The sequence below is a fragment of the Gouania willdenowi genome, chromosome 7 (assembly GCF_900634775.1).
Source record: "Gouania willdenowi chromosome 7, fGouWil2.1, whole genome shotgun sequence".
Taxonomy (NCBI): domain Eukaryota; kingdom Metazoa; phylum Chordata; class Actinopteri; order Blenniiformes; family Gobiesocidae; genus Gouania; species Gouania willdenowi.
The window spans coordinates 36,541,281-36,557,383 of NC_041050.1; the positions used below are offsets into that span (position 1 = coordinate 36,541,281).

General features: G+C 35.7%; 1 protein-coding gene across 1 annotated transcript in view; it reads right to left on the minus strand.

The window, feature by feature from the left end:
* The window catches only part of LOC114467706 (guanine nucleotide-binding protein G(I)/G(S)/G(T) subunit beta-1), a 49,877-nt gene that overhangs the window by 1,512 nt on the left and 32,262 nt on the right, over positions 1–16,103 (minus strand). Inside the window, exons 5-10 of the mRNA XM_028454212.1 lie at positions 11,105–11,168; positions 9,061–9,223; positions 6,831–6,897; positions 5,770–5,971; positions 3,339–3,555; positions 874–989 (exon numbers count right to left, since the gene is read on the minus strand). Of these exons, the coding sequence (XP_028310013.1) occupies positions 883–989; positions 3,339–3,555; positions 5,770–5,971; positions 6,831–6,897; positions 9,061–9,223; positions 11,105–11,168 (820 nt within the window). The 3' untranslated portion in view covers positions 874–882. The remainder of the gene's footprint in view (positions 1–873; positions 990–3,338; positions 3,556–5,769; positions 5,972–6,830; positions 6,898–9,060; positions 9,224–11,104; positions 11,169–16,103) is intronic.

Consider the following 16,103-nt stretch of genomic DNA (forward strand, 5'->3'; position numbering starts at 1 on the left):
TTTCTAGTATTTCAAGAATAGTCAATTTTATTAGATTAAAGTCGTAATATTTCAAGATTAAATTTGTAATATATTAAGAATAAAGTCGTAATATTTGAAGATTAAAGTCGTCACATCTTGAGAATTAAGTCATAATTGTGTGAGATTAAAATCCTAATTTTTGAGATTAAAGTCTTAATTTTACAAGATTAAAGTAGTCATATTTTGAGAATAGAGTCATAATTCTATCAGATTAAAGTCGTACTATTTTGAGATTAAAGTCTTAATATTTCAAGAATAAAGTTGTGATGTTTTGAGAATTAAATCTTAATTTTACGAGATTAAAGTCCTAACATTTCAAGATTAAAGTAGTAATATTTCGAGACTAAAGTTGTAATATTTTGAGATAAAGTCGTAATATTTTGAGATTAAAGTTGTAATATTTTGAGATTAATTTTACAAAATTTAAATGATCAGAACAGTCGTTATGCTATCAGATTAAAGTCATACCATTTTGAAATTAAAGTCGTAATATTTTAAGAATTAAATTTGGATATTTTGAGAATAGTCATAATTTTATGAGATTACAGTCGTAATATTTCTAGATTAGAGTCGTAATTTTAACAGATTAAAGGCATATTTCCTGCTTAAATTTGTAGTATTTCTAGAATAAAGTTGTAATATTTCAAGAATAAAGTCCATATTGTAATTATTAACCTTAAAGAGATAAAAAAAAATACATATATCTGTTATTCTAAACACAATTAAAGATAGGGGCATCTGGTGCACTTCCATGTTCACCTCCAGGTGGCGTTAAAGACAAATGGTCCATGAGGCGTGTAGCTTCTAAACATAACACTGCAGCTCAGTGACATGACGGATCCCTCCCTTTACCTTCAGCCTCTAGTTCCAGATCTTCAGGAAGCTGTCCCAGGACCCTGTTGCCACTGCCATGCCGTCGTCAGTCACACCCAAGCAGCTCACCCGGTTGTCATGCCCGGCCAGGACACCTGCACACAGCCACAGGTTGAGAATCATGTGAAATGGTTGTTTTGTTCAGATAAATGGATGGAAAGATGAATCCAAAGCAGACACGTTGTTTATTTAACACCAAGCTCAACCTAAAGGATGAAAATCAATATTTCATTCATCAGAGGTTCAAAACTGTGTGTGTGTGTGTGTGTGTGTACTCTGAAGTGTTCATCCTCTGATTCATTCACCACTAACCAGTCGATACCAGTAAAGTATTCATGGATCCACAGGGTTCGTCACTGCTGGAGCGAGTGACACCAGGTGTAACACCAAAACTTATACTTTTTATAAATTGACCAAAATAAACCACAAAGCCTCAAATTTCATCTTTTTATCTTGATGTAGTAATTGTACTTTTCAGCAGGTTTTCCAACACTGCACATGGATGGTCTATATGAGGCTCTATATAAAGGTGTCTGGGGTAAAGAACAGCTGGGATGTTGCTCTTTAGGAAAAGGGCAAATCAAAAGGTCCTCGTGAGTGTGTGTGTGTGTATTTTCTATAAGTCTTTCATACACAGCGACACAAAAGACTCAGTGATTGTTATTGTATATACTTATTGGTGACTGTACCTCAGAAAACACTAATAAATGAACATCCAGGTGATGATGATTAATTTTACGGCACATTCCCATAGCTACAAATTAAAAGCATTAAAATCATTTCCAGCATTTAACCCTGAAAATGATCTAATTTATGACTCAAATGTTATTTGTTCCAGCCTTACTTTGAAGCCTAAAGTTATTTGTTAAATTGGTAAAGGGTCATAATGAATGTAGTTAAAGAGTTACTCATGCTTCCTCCACTAATAAATACTTAGACACACTGTAGTGACACAAGAAATAACATTTGATTACAAGACACGCTTTTCAAATCTAAATGAGGTATTATGTGGGACCCGCAGTAATATTGGGACTGTTACGGACACGCCTGAGGTAAATAGACGATGCGACTGACGTATTTGTTTCTGGGTTATGTCAATTAAAAAGAGAGTTAAAACAACTCATGCACACCTGAAGTCCCTTTTGTGTCCAAGTGTGCAACAATTATTATGACTGTACATATTAAAAAAGTAAAAAACAGCTGAAAATCCCCCCAATGCTCTTTCACAGCGTAGGGGATCAAAATCCCAGCGTAAGGGAAGCATAACAACACTGACAAGAACCTTGAAGAATACACCGTGTGGAATAAACAAATACAAATAAAAGCGCTCGTTCAACAAAGACTGTTTTGACATTTTGATAGAGATCACAACCCGACATCAATCCACCAAATTTGAATGAAATCAAAACTTATTCAAACTGTATAGACATTTTTGAAAGTCGTAAATGGGCTTTCCAATTTTAATTTACAAAAATCGCTGAGTCAGCAATCTGGATCGGATCCCGTGTCATGTACCGACTGCGCATCGTACTGAGATTGTATATGCACATACAGTTTATGTGCACATGCGCACTACTGAAAAATGAATTTTTGCTAAAAACGTAATTCATTTTAGTATATTTTTGTGTTCAAAGTGAACGGATGTTTTATTTGTTTATTAGATTCGATTAGGGTTAGGATTATAATCTCAGTACGGAGGTAAACTCAGTACGTGACAACAAATCCTGTCTGATCAGATGTTGCATGTCATAGACTTACATCATCCTGCAAAATCTTGAACGAATCGATGAAGATCTGACAGAGATATGAATTTTAGAAATTTTGCTCCATGCTAAAGATAAGGAATTTTGTGATTTTTGATTTCTTTTTGTGATCTTGATCTTGAACCTACCTTCACAAAAATTGAATGGTCTCATCTATGCCCAAAAACCAATTCACAGAAAAAAATTTAAGTGGATATATAAAAAATTGAGGACACTATTGTGTACACAAACAAACAAACTGACCAACATACTTCGAAAAAACCGTTTTCGAAAGTAAGAAATTATAAATTTCCAAACACCAGTTATGACAAAAGCTCAAGTGGACATAGTTTCAACTTGAGCTCAAAAAGCCAAACAGCCTGCGGCTAGAGTGATTTCTTCTAAACGTTTAGAACTCTACACAGATCTGACATTATTGGCTACGTTCACACTGCAGGCTTTATTGCTCAATTCGGATATTTTTGTAAAATTTGCACAATAAATGCATCTTCCATCAGCTTGGAGTCCGAACCCGCATGCGCAAAAAAGGTCCTGAGGTACTACGTGCTGTTATCAGTGTGTGTGTGGGTGTGTGTGGCCCCTCTAACAGTTGCATCGCTCACACAAAATAGTTTGTTCTATATACTCCCGTCACCGTTAGATGGTCATTAATGAATCTTTAAAACACTGTGGGTTACACACCAGCACGGTCGGCCTTCAAAGTGTCCCAGACGTTGCAGTTGAAGTCGTCGTATCCGGCCAGCAGCAGGCGGCCGCTCTTGGAGAAAGCGACGGAGGTGATACCACAGATGATGTTGTCGTGTGAGTAAACCATCAGTTCCTGATCAGCACGGAGGTCGAACAGCCGGCAGGTGGCGTCGTCAGAGCCCGTGGCAAAGGCGTTGCCGTTGGGGAAGAACTGCAACGAGAACCAGTGCAAATCTGAATAAAGATGTCAATATATTTCAGCAGGAATGAGTATGTCAATAGAATCATGAAGATCTGGTTCTATTTTGGCTTCTTAAGAAACTAAAGAAATAAACAAGCAGCATTTTACACTGTTTTTACATTAAAAAGGGTCCATAGAATCAACAAATAAATCACCATAGTGACAGTGATAGTGTCACTGTTTACTGCAAGACCACTGCACATGCCTCCGCGGAACCAAACAGTAGTTTGGTCCACCCAGCTTGTCTTCTTTGAGGCCGTGTTCGAAATCACACACTAACATACTACCGTAAGTCTGACGTAAAAATTAATATGTAGTGCAGGGGTCCCCAATCCTGGTCCTCAAGAGCCACTATCCAGCATGTTTTAGATGTTTCCCTCTTCCAACACCCCTGATTGAAATGACCAGGATCGTTATCAGGCTTCTGCAGAGCTTGATGATGAGTTCATCATTTGAATCAGGTGTGTTGGAAGAGGGAAACATCTAAAACATGCTGGATAGTGGCCCTTGAGGGCCAGGATTGGGGACCCTTGATGTAGTGCGTTCACATTAAATAGTACGAAAAGATCGAGTATGCAAGAAATACCCAGATGTATACTATATCAGGACAATTTTCAAGTATGCACAGTGGGCACACTAGTCATACTCAACCGTCCCATGATCATCCTGGGACTGGTTTCAAGCTAAAAGTCAAACATTCCCTTTTCAAAATAAAAGCACATCTTCTTATCTTGTAATAATAGGGCTCTTGTTTTGAAGTTAACTGGAAGTCTAGTCAGTAGCACAATGGAGGGTCTCCAAAAATCTCTGAAATGTCAGCATAAAATGTGTTTCTGTGAGTTTAATGAATCAAATGAGCACATGTTGATATTCTACTTAAATGTTTTCAGAACTTTCAAAGGTGGAGAATCAACAGAAATATTTAGCCTCAGTGTGCTTCAAGTTTTTAACGCTGTAGGTTCCAAATGCATCTTGGGAAACTCGGAAGCATACTTCATTGGGAACGCTCACCATCCTAATCATACTAATAGTATATAGTAGACAGTATATACTCATTGGCCCTCATTTATTAACCGTTCGCACGTTCAAATCTGAGCATACAGCGCTCATCAGCTTGACTCGTCTACTTTTTCTTGACTAAAATTTAAAGAAGTGTCTTGATCAAAAAGCAGGGATTTACGCTTTTAACATTTCATTTAAACCACCATTAGCCAATGGTAAAGTTAGTTATTGAGAATTTAATTTAAACCTCAGCCCGAGTCCAAACGCTGTTCACCGCCTCCGTTATTCTCTTCCAGAGCGTTTAAAACGAGCTCCTTAAATTCCAGTTTTCACACTACTGAAAACAACATCTTTGTTTTTCTTCTGCTCAGCTGTGAGGATGCAGAGTTCCTTGCCAATTTTTGTTTTACCTCAGTGGGCAGGGCCTCCAAACCAGGGATATTTGAATGCGTGACATGTTAATGACGATGAAATTCAGTCGCCGTGTTTATCAACACCTTATCATTGATATGCTTGGATTGGTCAGATACCAGTGTTTCATAAATCACATGTTGGTCCTGTTGTACGACACAATGTGAACTCAGATTTACAGCCGTTTTCACGCAAGGTTGATAAATGAGGGCCAGTATAATGCTTAGAAATATCTGGGTCTCCTCTTCTGTCTACACGTAGCGCACCATGTTTACTCGGAAAGAAGTGGTCATGTGACCAGGTGTGTCACGTTCTGTGACGTGTATTTGCGTAGAAGGTGTTTCCATGGCGCTTTTGTGACAAATTTCAATATTGAAATGTCTGAAATTCCTCCTCATGAAAAAAACAACTTTGTAATATTTGAGTGTTTCTTTTTCAATTCTGGTGTTTCCATCACGTTTTTAATGGAAACGCAGCTATTGACGTCACGTATGCAGAACTATGCAGGAAATTCAGCCCCAGAATTGCAAAACAAAATGCATCACAGTCTGCACAAGGCAATAAAGAAATGTGTGTGAACTCATTCTTTTTTGGTTTTGAACGCTTCATCACTCATTAGCATTAAAATACTTAAAATGAATGTTTGTATTTCACAAATCCTGCCCTATGCTCCTAATTGTGCCCACAGTTATTAACTTTTAGGTTCTCTTAATAAGTTTTGACGGTAGCGTGCCTTGTGTTGTGTGTGTGTGTGTGTGTGTGTCCCCGTACACAGATGGCGTTGATGTCTGACTCATGGCCTGTGAAGGTCTGTCGGCACATTCCTTCTCTGATGTCCCAGAGTTTGGCCGAGGCGTCGCAGGCTCCAGACACAAACAGCCTGGTGTCGGGAGCCAGAGAGAGACTCATGACATCACCAGTGTGACCAGCAAAGGTAGTCGTCTGCTGACCAGTCTCGATGTCCCAAAGAGCGCTGGGGGAAAAAAAAGAGAAAAGAAAAAAACTCAAACTTCTTCTCTAAATCTATAAGATAACCATAACATTTGTGAAAACCACCATACAAAAACACTTTGCTGTCAATTTCAATCATATATGATGTTATTGTTATAAATATTCCAGTTCAAATTATTCTTTAATCAAGTGCAGTAGTGAAGACGTCTACGTAGAACTGGGCGATATGGACCAAAACTCTTATCTCGATATTTTTTCGCCAAAATATAATATAAATCTTGATCATTTTATTTCAAAGTAAGCTTCAGATCAGAATCAGAAAAACACTATTAATCCCCGAGGGGTAATTAGACGACAAAAAGGGTGGCTTAATAAAAAACAATAATAATAATAATTATACACACACGCAGAAAAAGGAGCAAGACTACACAAAGAAATTGTGCAAACGAAAGATAAGGTGCAAAAATTACCAGAAAGACAATTCTGGGTTAAATGTGCTGGTGTAAAATGCTACACAGTCACATTTATTAACAAATATGTGCCACTTTTGGCTTCTTCTCCTCTATGGGACAGCACGTGTGAGTGAGTTCTGTAGTGTGGCTTGTTTAGGGGAAGGTCTGGGTAAAGATGTAATCAGAAATCCATCTAACTGTGGTTTTGATGAAACAAGTATTTTGATACAAAATAAGCTATATATATATATATATATATATATATATATATATATATATACATATATATATATCGATATTGGAGATGATTTTCTATATTGTGAAAATAGAAAAGTTGGTTTTTCTTGAACATTGATAAATAGTCCAGCCCTACTACGTATTATGTATGGTTGAGCAGTGAATGATATGAGGTGTAATATTAACACCCACCAGGTGGTGTCTCCAGAGCTGGTGACGATCTGGTTGTCATCCAGGAAGCGACAGCAGGACAGGTAACCTAAAAGACATAAAAAGCATTATTTTCTCAGAGATTTGCTATATAACGTGTAACAGCAACATGCATCTGTACTTTCATGTCTTTTTTTTTTTATTTACAACAAAGCATCCTATTCTAAAGCATGGCCACGCCCTCTGAGAAATCAATGTGAGCAGGATGTAGGGGAGGAGATGAATCGACTTGATTCACAATCAGACACAGAGGGAGAAAAAAAAAAGCTGTAGGGCATTTTCTGGTTCATGACTTGCTTCCATAATTCATTCTTTACCAGCTGGCAGAGTGCATATGCCCCCCGCCCCACCCCCACCCAACCCCTCGTAGCGAGGGAACTGGAACTAAAATGCTGACACACTTCCTGCATCATGTGACACTGATCAGATGAATGCTCATTGCCTCAGAGCTCAGTGCTTTCATAGGCCTGAGCTGATACAAGGCTGGTTTAAATGGAGGCTGAAACATCATGTGACTGGAACGCTTCAATGTGAACAATTTGCACCAAAACAGAACCAAATGCATAATCGAAGAAATACCTGTGCTTGATTTTGTTTATAAAAAGGACAAAACAGAAAGTAGAAGCTTTGGCTGCTGTTGTACGTAGACCAAAAGTGTCAAACTCAAGCATCCAATTTGGCCCGCAGGGGACAGTAAAAATTATGAAGAGATAACATGAATTATTGCGTAAATCACCAAATAATCCAGTTGTAGACATCTCTGAATTTAATGAAATTCAGCATTAATTTTAGAAGCTTGAAGTTTTCCTTTGTTTATATCACATGAATGCAGTCATTTTTAATTGCAAATTAAGGAAAGAACTCTACTTTTTTTTTTTCACAAATGTTGCAATTTCTTACAAACAATTCAATAAAATTCCTCTAAATTCCACAAAAATTGCTTACAAACTCAATAATTTTCAAGTGAAGATCCAACAGGGACTGAAATTAAAAAACTACAGCACAATTCATGATTTTCACATGTTTTTCAGATCAACAAATATATACACAATTTACACGCGTTTTATAATTTATGTGCGTGTATTTATCATGAATTATCATGTGTAAATCTTCAATTGTGCTTGTGGATTGTGTAAAGTGCATTTGTGGATCGACACAGTTTTGCTCAGATTCACACACACAAATGTCCCGACCCACATATGTGGAAAGCACCACCCCTACAGACGGCAGCATTAAAGTCTCTGCTGAAGATTAACTCCATTTTACTATTCAATTATACATGTGAAAATGTAAAAAAAAAAAACATGTGAAAATCCTGCATATATTTGTCAATTTTTTTTAGACAAATCTCTCCCAATAAAAATATGTATTAATTTAATTTAAACACTTTTAGGAAGGTGAATTATGAAGTTTTATGAATGTTTTTATGCCGTTTTAGAACGTGACATTTTTTTATTGTACTGATATTGATAGATTTTGTCTCAAGAGTGACTTTTATAGCAGCAGATTAAAACCAGCCATTAGGCCAGGGGTCACCAACACGGTGTACGTGGGCACCAGGTAGCCCGCATGGATCATGTGAGGGGCCCTCAGGCGTGCTTGTCAATGAGCTCCATCTAAAATCTAATTTACTGTCCAGGATTCAAACTCACAAATATAAATACATATGAGTGATGTAATTAGTACTAAATGGGTTAAATACTGCTGCATGTGATAAAGATTTAGTATTAAATTAAGCATTTTTAAATGTTTATTTTCACTGAAACATGTTTTTAAGTGTTACAGATGTGTATAAAATATGGCATAATTGTTCAATTTTAAGTGTTTCACAATGAGTTAAAAGTTGTTTGTTAGTAAAATAGAAACATGATTTTCTATGAAATGTAATGAAAATGAAACGACTGCATGAATGAGGAGAAATAAAGTGTTTCATGTTGAAACCTCAACATTTCCTACCTTTTTAAGTTGAAGTTACTGCTAGCTTTCCTTATTAGTTTAGCCTCTAATTAAAGTGAAACTATGAAAATGCAGTATTTAAAAAGTGCTTTTGAAACTATTAACCCTTCAGAACATATGGTACCTATGAAATAAAAGGATGGTGGTGACCCCTGCACAAGGCTAACTCTGGTACATTTACTGTAATGTTGATGCATGGACATCGTCCCTGTCAAATAAACAAATAAAACATGTACAGAGGAATGTGGTGACAAACCTGTGTGTCCAGCCAGCTCACGGCTGACACGCACATTCCCTTCACGGGTCTTCAGGTTGTAGATGGAGCAGATGTTGTCCAGGCCACCACAAGCAACATAGTTCCCAGAAGGAGCATAGGCGCACGTCATCACCCAGGAGGAGCGCAGTGGGATGGCGTGGACCTGCAGGAGAGGAGGGACATTTAATATGGGATGATAGTACGTACGCATGCATGCAGGGACAGATGGACGAGTGACGGAGGAGGGAGGGCATGTGCCAAAGTCTGTCTCTAACATTAATTTAACCTCTCAAGGGCACGATAGACACTATAAATAGTATCACTTTGCACCCTCACCACTTGTGAGTGGATTATAATGAACTCAGCACTTTGTCATTTTAAAGTGACACAAGCTGAGAGAATGTTAAGGGAATAACTGCTGCTCACGGAGGTCCAAATAAACACTAGGAGAGTCTGGCAGGGTTAGGGTCAATTATAATTGTAATCGCGTAATGGATCATTAATTACAATTATGGCATTATTAATATTGTAATTGTAATTGAAATAATCTGTTGCTGTTGTAATTGTAACTGAGTTCAGATAATTGACTTTGTATTTGTAATTGGAAATGAAAATTCTATAAAAACTGTCAGTTAAAATGTAATTAAACAAAATAAGGGAACCATGTTACGGTTCTGAGGCTTACACATACTGTACGTAATTAACATTCAATAAAATATGTTTCATATCAAGTCTTCCAGTCAGTTTTCTTGAGGATCATTTTTATCATTTAAAACATTTTAAATCATGAGTGATTTGCATGAAAAAAAATATCCAGATATGAATTTTGGTCCAAAACGCCCAGCCCTAATAGAAAGACGGACACTGGATCAATATGAAGGCAATGTCGACTAAAATATTAATGTCATTTAGTTGACTAAAATGAGACTATAACTTGAAATAATACTGATAATTCAATTTTGACTAAAACTGATTTGAATTTTAGTCAAAAGAAAAAGATGAAAAAAATTATATCAACATTTGCGGTCAAAATTAACACTGTTAACAATATATTCCCAAAACCTTTTATGTTCCTCATCTGTTTGACTTAAAAAAAAAATAGTTTGTAGGAATAATGCATTTTGAAGGTGGAAATTTCAAAATACACTACTATAGCATGTTTTATATCATTTCATTTGGAGCGTAACAATCAACCCGACTACACATAATAATGATTATTGCCTCAGTTGATCACAGAATATCATGTGATTCATTCAATTAAAGTTATTAATTATTGCCCAGCAATATTTACTGCCATTTGGGGAACTACAGTAGGTGACTAACAGTTGAACCTCACAATATTTGTTTTGCAATTTAAAAAAGTAATACGTGACAATACATCTTAATTTTACTCATCTTATTTGTGCTTTTTGTGCTACGTACTTCAATAAATAACTACTATACTATATAAATCAAGCTTAGCATCATCGTTACTGTTACAGTTTTTAACTGAAAACATGGCAAATGTTAATTGCTTGAGTGTACATCAGTATTAACAATTAATAATAATAATAATAATAATAAATTAAGGTGTGCATTGCCATGAATCTGACGATAAAATATGATTCACGATACGATAAATCCCGATACTAAATGCGATATACAACAATTACAAAATAGTATTAAATACAATTAGAAAATTTTTTTTTTTAAACTTGCAAGAACAAGTAAATGGTAACTAACAGTAATTCTAGTACCAATATCAAAAACAAGTGGTATGCTTATCAAACTGTCATTGTACATTTTTCAAAAAAGCTTAACTTTTGCTTCTACAACAGATTCTGTTAAGTTATTAAATGCTTTTATTCATTTCTTATTCTTAAAGTAACCACATAAATCTATGAAAGTGCAATTAAATGTTTTTTCCATTAAAAAAAAACATGATTAAAATAATCGATTTGGACATTTTTTTGGATCGAAACGATTATCGTGCAGTGAAATATCAAGATATGTCACCAAAACCATTTTTTTCTCATACCCTTGATATTTAATGTGTTGTTTTTACCTTGTTTGTGGTGTAACTGTCCCAAATAATGAGCTTGCCATCCTGAGAAGCGCTGACCAAAAGCCTGAGGAAAACAAAGAAAATCACATGATAAATAAATACCCAGTCTCCAGAACATTCTCACTCAGTAAGATGAAACCTGACAATCCTTTTAACATTCCGTAGGCGATCAAGTGTCTTTAGGGTAATTACGTCATGATTGTGCAAAGAGAGAATGGTTCATAAAACAGGTAGAGAAGTGTTTGTTCTGTCAAATCAGTGACAATGACAAGACTGAAAATAAACTGTGGCAATGAGAGATCCTATTGGCTGTCCACATATGTGGGTTGACAGGTGAGGGGGGTGGGGGGGTGGGGCTTGTTGAGGAGCCATCATGGAAGCTGGAGGTGTTGTAATGTTCAACAAAGCAGTGAGCTGTGTGCAACATGCAAGCACTCGACTTAACAGCTCAGTGAAGAAGTGGTGGTGGGGAGTTAAACAATCAAATGTGAGTGAAAATAGTGGTATTTTTATAACTGTCAGTGTTATTATTATTATTAGACATTTAACAGTAAACTATAAAACACTAATGTAACAGACTAGGGCTGTGTTTGAAAACATAGTACTCATAGTAAGTCTGACATCAAAATGAGAATGTAGTGTGTTCCACATGACCTGCATGTGTGTCAAACTCAAGGCCCGGGGGCTAAATCTGGCCCTTTGGAGCATCCAATTTGGCCCGCAGGTGAAAGTATAAATGACAGAGAAAACAATCATTGTGTGAATGAAACTCAACAATATTTACAGGGGCTCACAGCTTTTCCCTGTGCTTATATCACATGATTGCAGTCATATTTAATTTAACTGTTGAAAAATAATAATATAATTCTTACAAAATCTTTAAATTTTCCTCAAATTATTATACAACATTTCCCTTAATTAAAAAGAAATGTGTCACAAAATCAAAGAAATTTGAAGTGAAGATCCTGTTGTCAGTAATTGCTTGGATTTATTCGATTTCTTACATATTTTGTATTTTATGTATACGTAGAAGTGCAAACTAAGACTCAATAACGTTGAAATTATTCACATACTAACGTACTACTCATACTAAGTCTGACGTCAAAATGAGTATGTAGTGCGTTCACATTGGATAGTATGGGAAGATTGAGTACGCAAGAAATACCCGGATGTATACAATATCGAATTTGTATGCACTCAACTGTCCCATAATGCATTATGAGCAGAACATAAAATGGTCCTGGGACATCCCTGTTTCAAAATAAAAGCATCTCCTCTTATCTTCCATTAGTTTTTTTTTTTTTAACTGTTTTGTACATAAGGCTCTTGTTTTGAAGTGAACCAGAAGTTTAGTCAGTAGCACAATGGAGGGTCTTTGAAAATCTGCAAAAAGTCAGCATGAAATGTGTTTCTTTGAGTTTTATGAATCAAATGAGCAAGTTTTTTTTTAACCTTTATTTAACCAGGAAAGTCTCATTGAGATTAATAATCTCTTTTTCAAGAGAGTCTTGGAAGCAATTAGGTGGAGGGAACTTGCTCAATGTCCCACAGTGGATTTGAACCTGCAACCCTCAGCCAACTTCTGTAACCACGAGGCCACCACTGCCTATATTCTACTTGGTCACTTTCAGAGATATTCAGCCTCAGTATGCTTCAAGCTTTTGTCCTTGTAGGTTCCAAATGCATCTTGGGACACTTGGAAATATACTTCGATGGGAACGCTTATCATCCCAATCATACTTGTAGTATGTAGACAGTATATACTCATTGAGTGTGTCATTGAGTCCTTAAATATGTTTCTGGTTTGTTGGAAAATGACACATCTCTCCACCTGGAATCTATATTTGATTACATTCAATGACGAAAGAGGAACATCTGCTACATTTTGTGCGTAGAAAGCTATTAAATCCCTTCCACATAACCGAGTGGCTGTATTAATTAATCTAATGATCTGATGTATTACTATTAGGGCAGTGGATACATGCATGATAATTTAGATATCCTGAACAGGATGATCATGTTTGAATTTAATTAAAAAACGGTGCTGGAAAGAAAGCAGCTGATACATTAAATTAAGCCATAAAACTCATTTAGTCATTATTTTTGTTTCAGTGAGTAATGCAAAATTAATTCCAGCAAGTTCATTTTGTCTTCTTTTTTTAAATAATATGTTAATGTTTCATTTATTCCGACAACTCTTTTTCTCAGGAAATTTGATCTCCTGAAATGTTTCAACTGCCAACTGTTAGTCTTCACTAGATGCCTGTGAGGAAGACTAACAGTTGGCAGTTGAAACATGTCAGGAGATTACATTTCCTGAAAAAAGTTGTCTAAATAAATAAGTAAATGAAACATTACCATAATAATGCTAAATGTCTGCTATAAATCCACTTTGACTCTCAATGTTTGGTGTTGGGTAGACGCTCCATGGTAGCTCCATCTGTAGCTGTGCACTGGTATCTAGGTGAACCCAACAGAAGTAATCACAGTGTTGGTCCCAGTGCACACAGACACAGGGAATAGAGTGAACACATCCAGGACTGTAGAGACCATGCAAATCTTAAATATCAGGTTGGCATAGAGCCAATCACATGTGACGACTGCAGCACATAATTAAGCAGGGACCGTCTGCTTTGTACTGGGACTATCTCTCAAAGGATAACAGACGTCCACCTCACATCACATTAAGCTCTTATTAAGAACTGAGCCAAAGGATAATATACAGTCCAGGAGTAAGTGCCATAATATCGAACATGGGTCTAGGTCAGCATTATCCAACATGCCAAAACTGGCCCATTCCTCAAACTCAACCAACCTGTGGCCCATCTATCCATAGTTAGTGAATACATTGTTTAATGTCTACTAAAAACAGTATATTTGCGGCTTTGCGACACTTCACAAAACTTTGTGATGTTTTCCGGCACTGCTGTTTACAACGCATATGGAAAGGTGGTTCAGATAAACAGCAGGCATGGCATATTCAGAAGAAAAAGCGACGGTAAGTTGACTTATGTTTCATATCAAGGTTTCCCATTACCTGTCAGTGAATCGTCACACCCATACAAGTGGTAAAGGTTAAAGGGTTAAAGTTATGATATAATTTGTTTCAATAGGGACAATACAATTTTACATTGTAACAATACTGTGAACGTAACTGACGTTTTGAACAAAGAGTTTATAGTTATTGATAAATTCCAACTCTTGTCCCTAGACGGACTTTCACATAAGTAATTGTAATTAACGCACTAAAATGTTAATGTAACGATGGTAAAACGACAACACATACAATAATGCAATATGAATAAAAGTTATTAAAATTATAACTGAACTTTAATAACTGAGAATGTAATTGTAATTGACTTTTAGGGAAAAAATTATAGTTGTAATTTATTGTAAAATACTGATCACCGTAATTGTAACTGAATTGTAATTGAACATGGATAATTAAAGACATAATTGTGATAGAAAAATATCATTGACCCCAAACCTGGCCCAAACTAATATCAATAGCATGTGAAAGTTTCCATAAAAAGCCATAATATTAACCAGCTGTGGTTTCCCCCAAAACTAAACCTACACCGCTGGTGTTTTGCCTAAAACAAGCCGAACTCAAACACAACACTTACCGTTTTAAAACTTCTGAAAGTGTTTTTTTAAGTATGGACTGATTTCTTCAACTTAAACTAACCCACGTGTAACGTAACATCAGTGGTTTCCAAGCTTTTTTGGTTCGTGACCACATTTTTAAATCACAAATTTTTGGAGACAAATCTTTTTTCAAGAATAATTTTGATCATGTTTGTTATATTATGCAACAAATACAGAGTGGCTAGGATTAGTGTACAAAGTGACAAAAGGCACCAGCTGAGATTTTTTACACACTATATTTTATTTTATTATTATTCAATTCAATTCAATGCATTTATTGTCATTATACAAAGTATAACAAGATTGTAGGCTGCACAATTAATCAAATTTTAATCGTGATCACAATTTTGGTTGCCACGATTTAATGAATTTGATCGTCTGCAACATTTATATTGAAAATATGGGATCTGCACTCTATAATAATGTATTTATTTCGTTAGCCTTTGGTACATTTTAAATCCTTGGTTTAATTTTTTTAAATTTTTTAGTATACTGTATTTTTATTTAAAGCCATTTTGCACTGTAAACTGTACACATATTGTTTGTTTAAAATATGTGTAATAAAAACAGAATTTTTTCCCTATCATGATAAATAATTGTGATTACAATATTGATCAAAATAATCGTGATGATGATTGCCGCAGCCCTATACTGCATTTTGTTAAGATTTATATTTGACAAAGTCAAAGTATAGAATACAGTTGTTTAGGATTGTGTGGTGTTCTAATTTGAAAAAGAATAATAATTGAAAAAAATGTCAAGATATATTTAGAATCAGTAATTACTTTTCTCAATTACTAAACATATCATCACAACCTCAAGGTTGACAAACACAGCGTTACAGCCAATCACAGGCATAATTTTTAGACCATGATAATCTAAGGTACCAAAAACTAGAACTAAAAGACAGGACACATTCTGATCCCAGGAGACACTGAAGAACTAACGTCCAGATCACAGCCCTAGATGAGACCATAAAGACATTTCACTGAGCATTTTATTCATCTTATGAAGAAATGTCTCCCACTATGAAGAAAGTCTGTTTACAGTGCAAATTTACAGCAAATTACAGCTTGTTCTGCAGCTGACGCTCCAAAACAAAACCTTTGACAACAAAAGCTAAAACAGCAGCTTTTTTAGAAACATTGAAGACACTCAGCGCCATATTGTCTTAATAGAAGAGGATACAGCCCAATGCTTGCTATGGAATGCATTGATATCGCTCTCAGTTTACAAAATGAACTGAGTTTTTTTGGAGGGGTTTGTAAACTTGCTTTTATTCCTATTCTTTGAGATTTGTTTTAAATGTAAAGTACATTATAAAAAAAACCTATTATTATTATTATTCAAA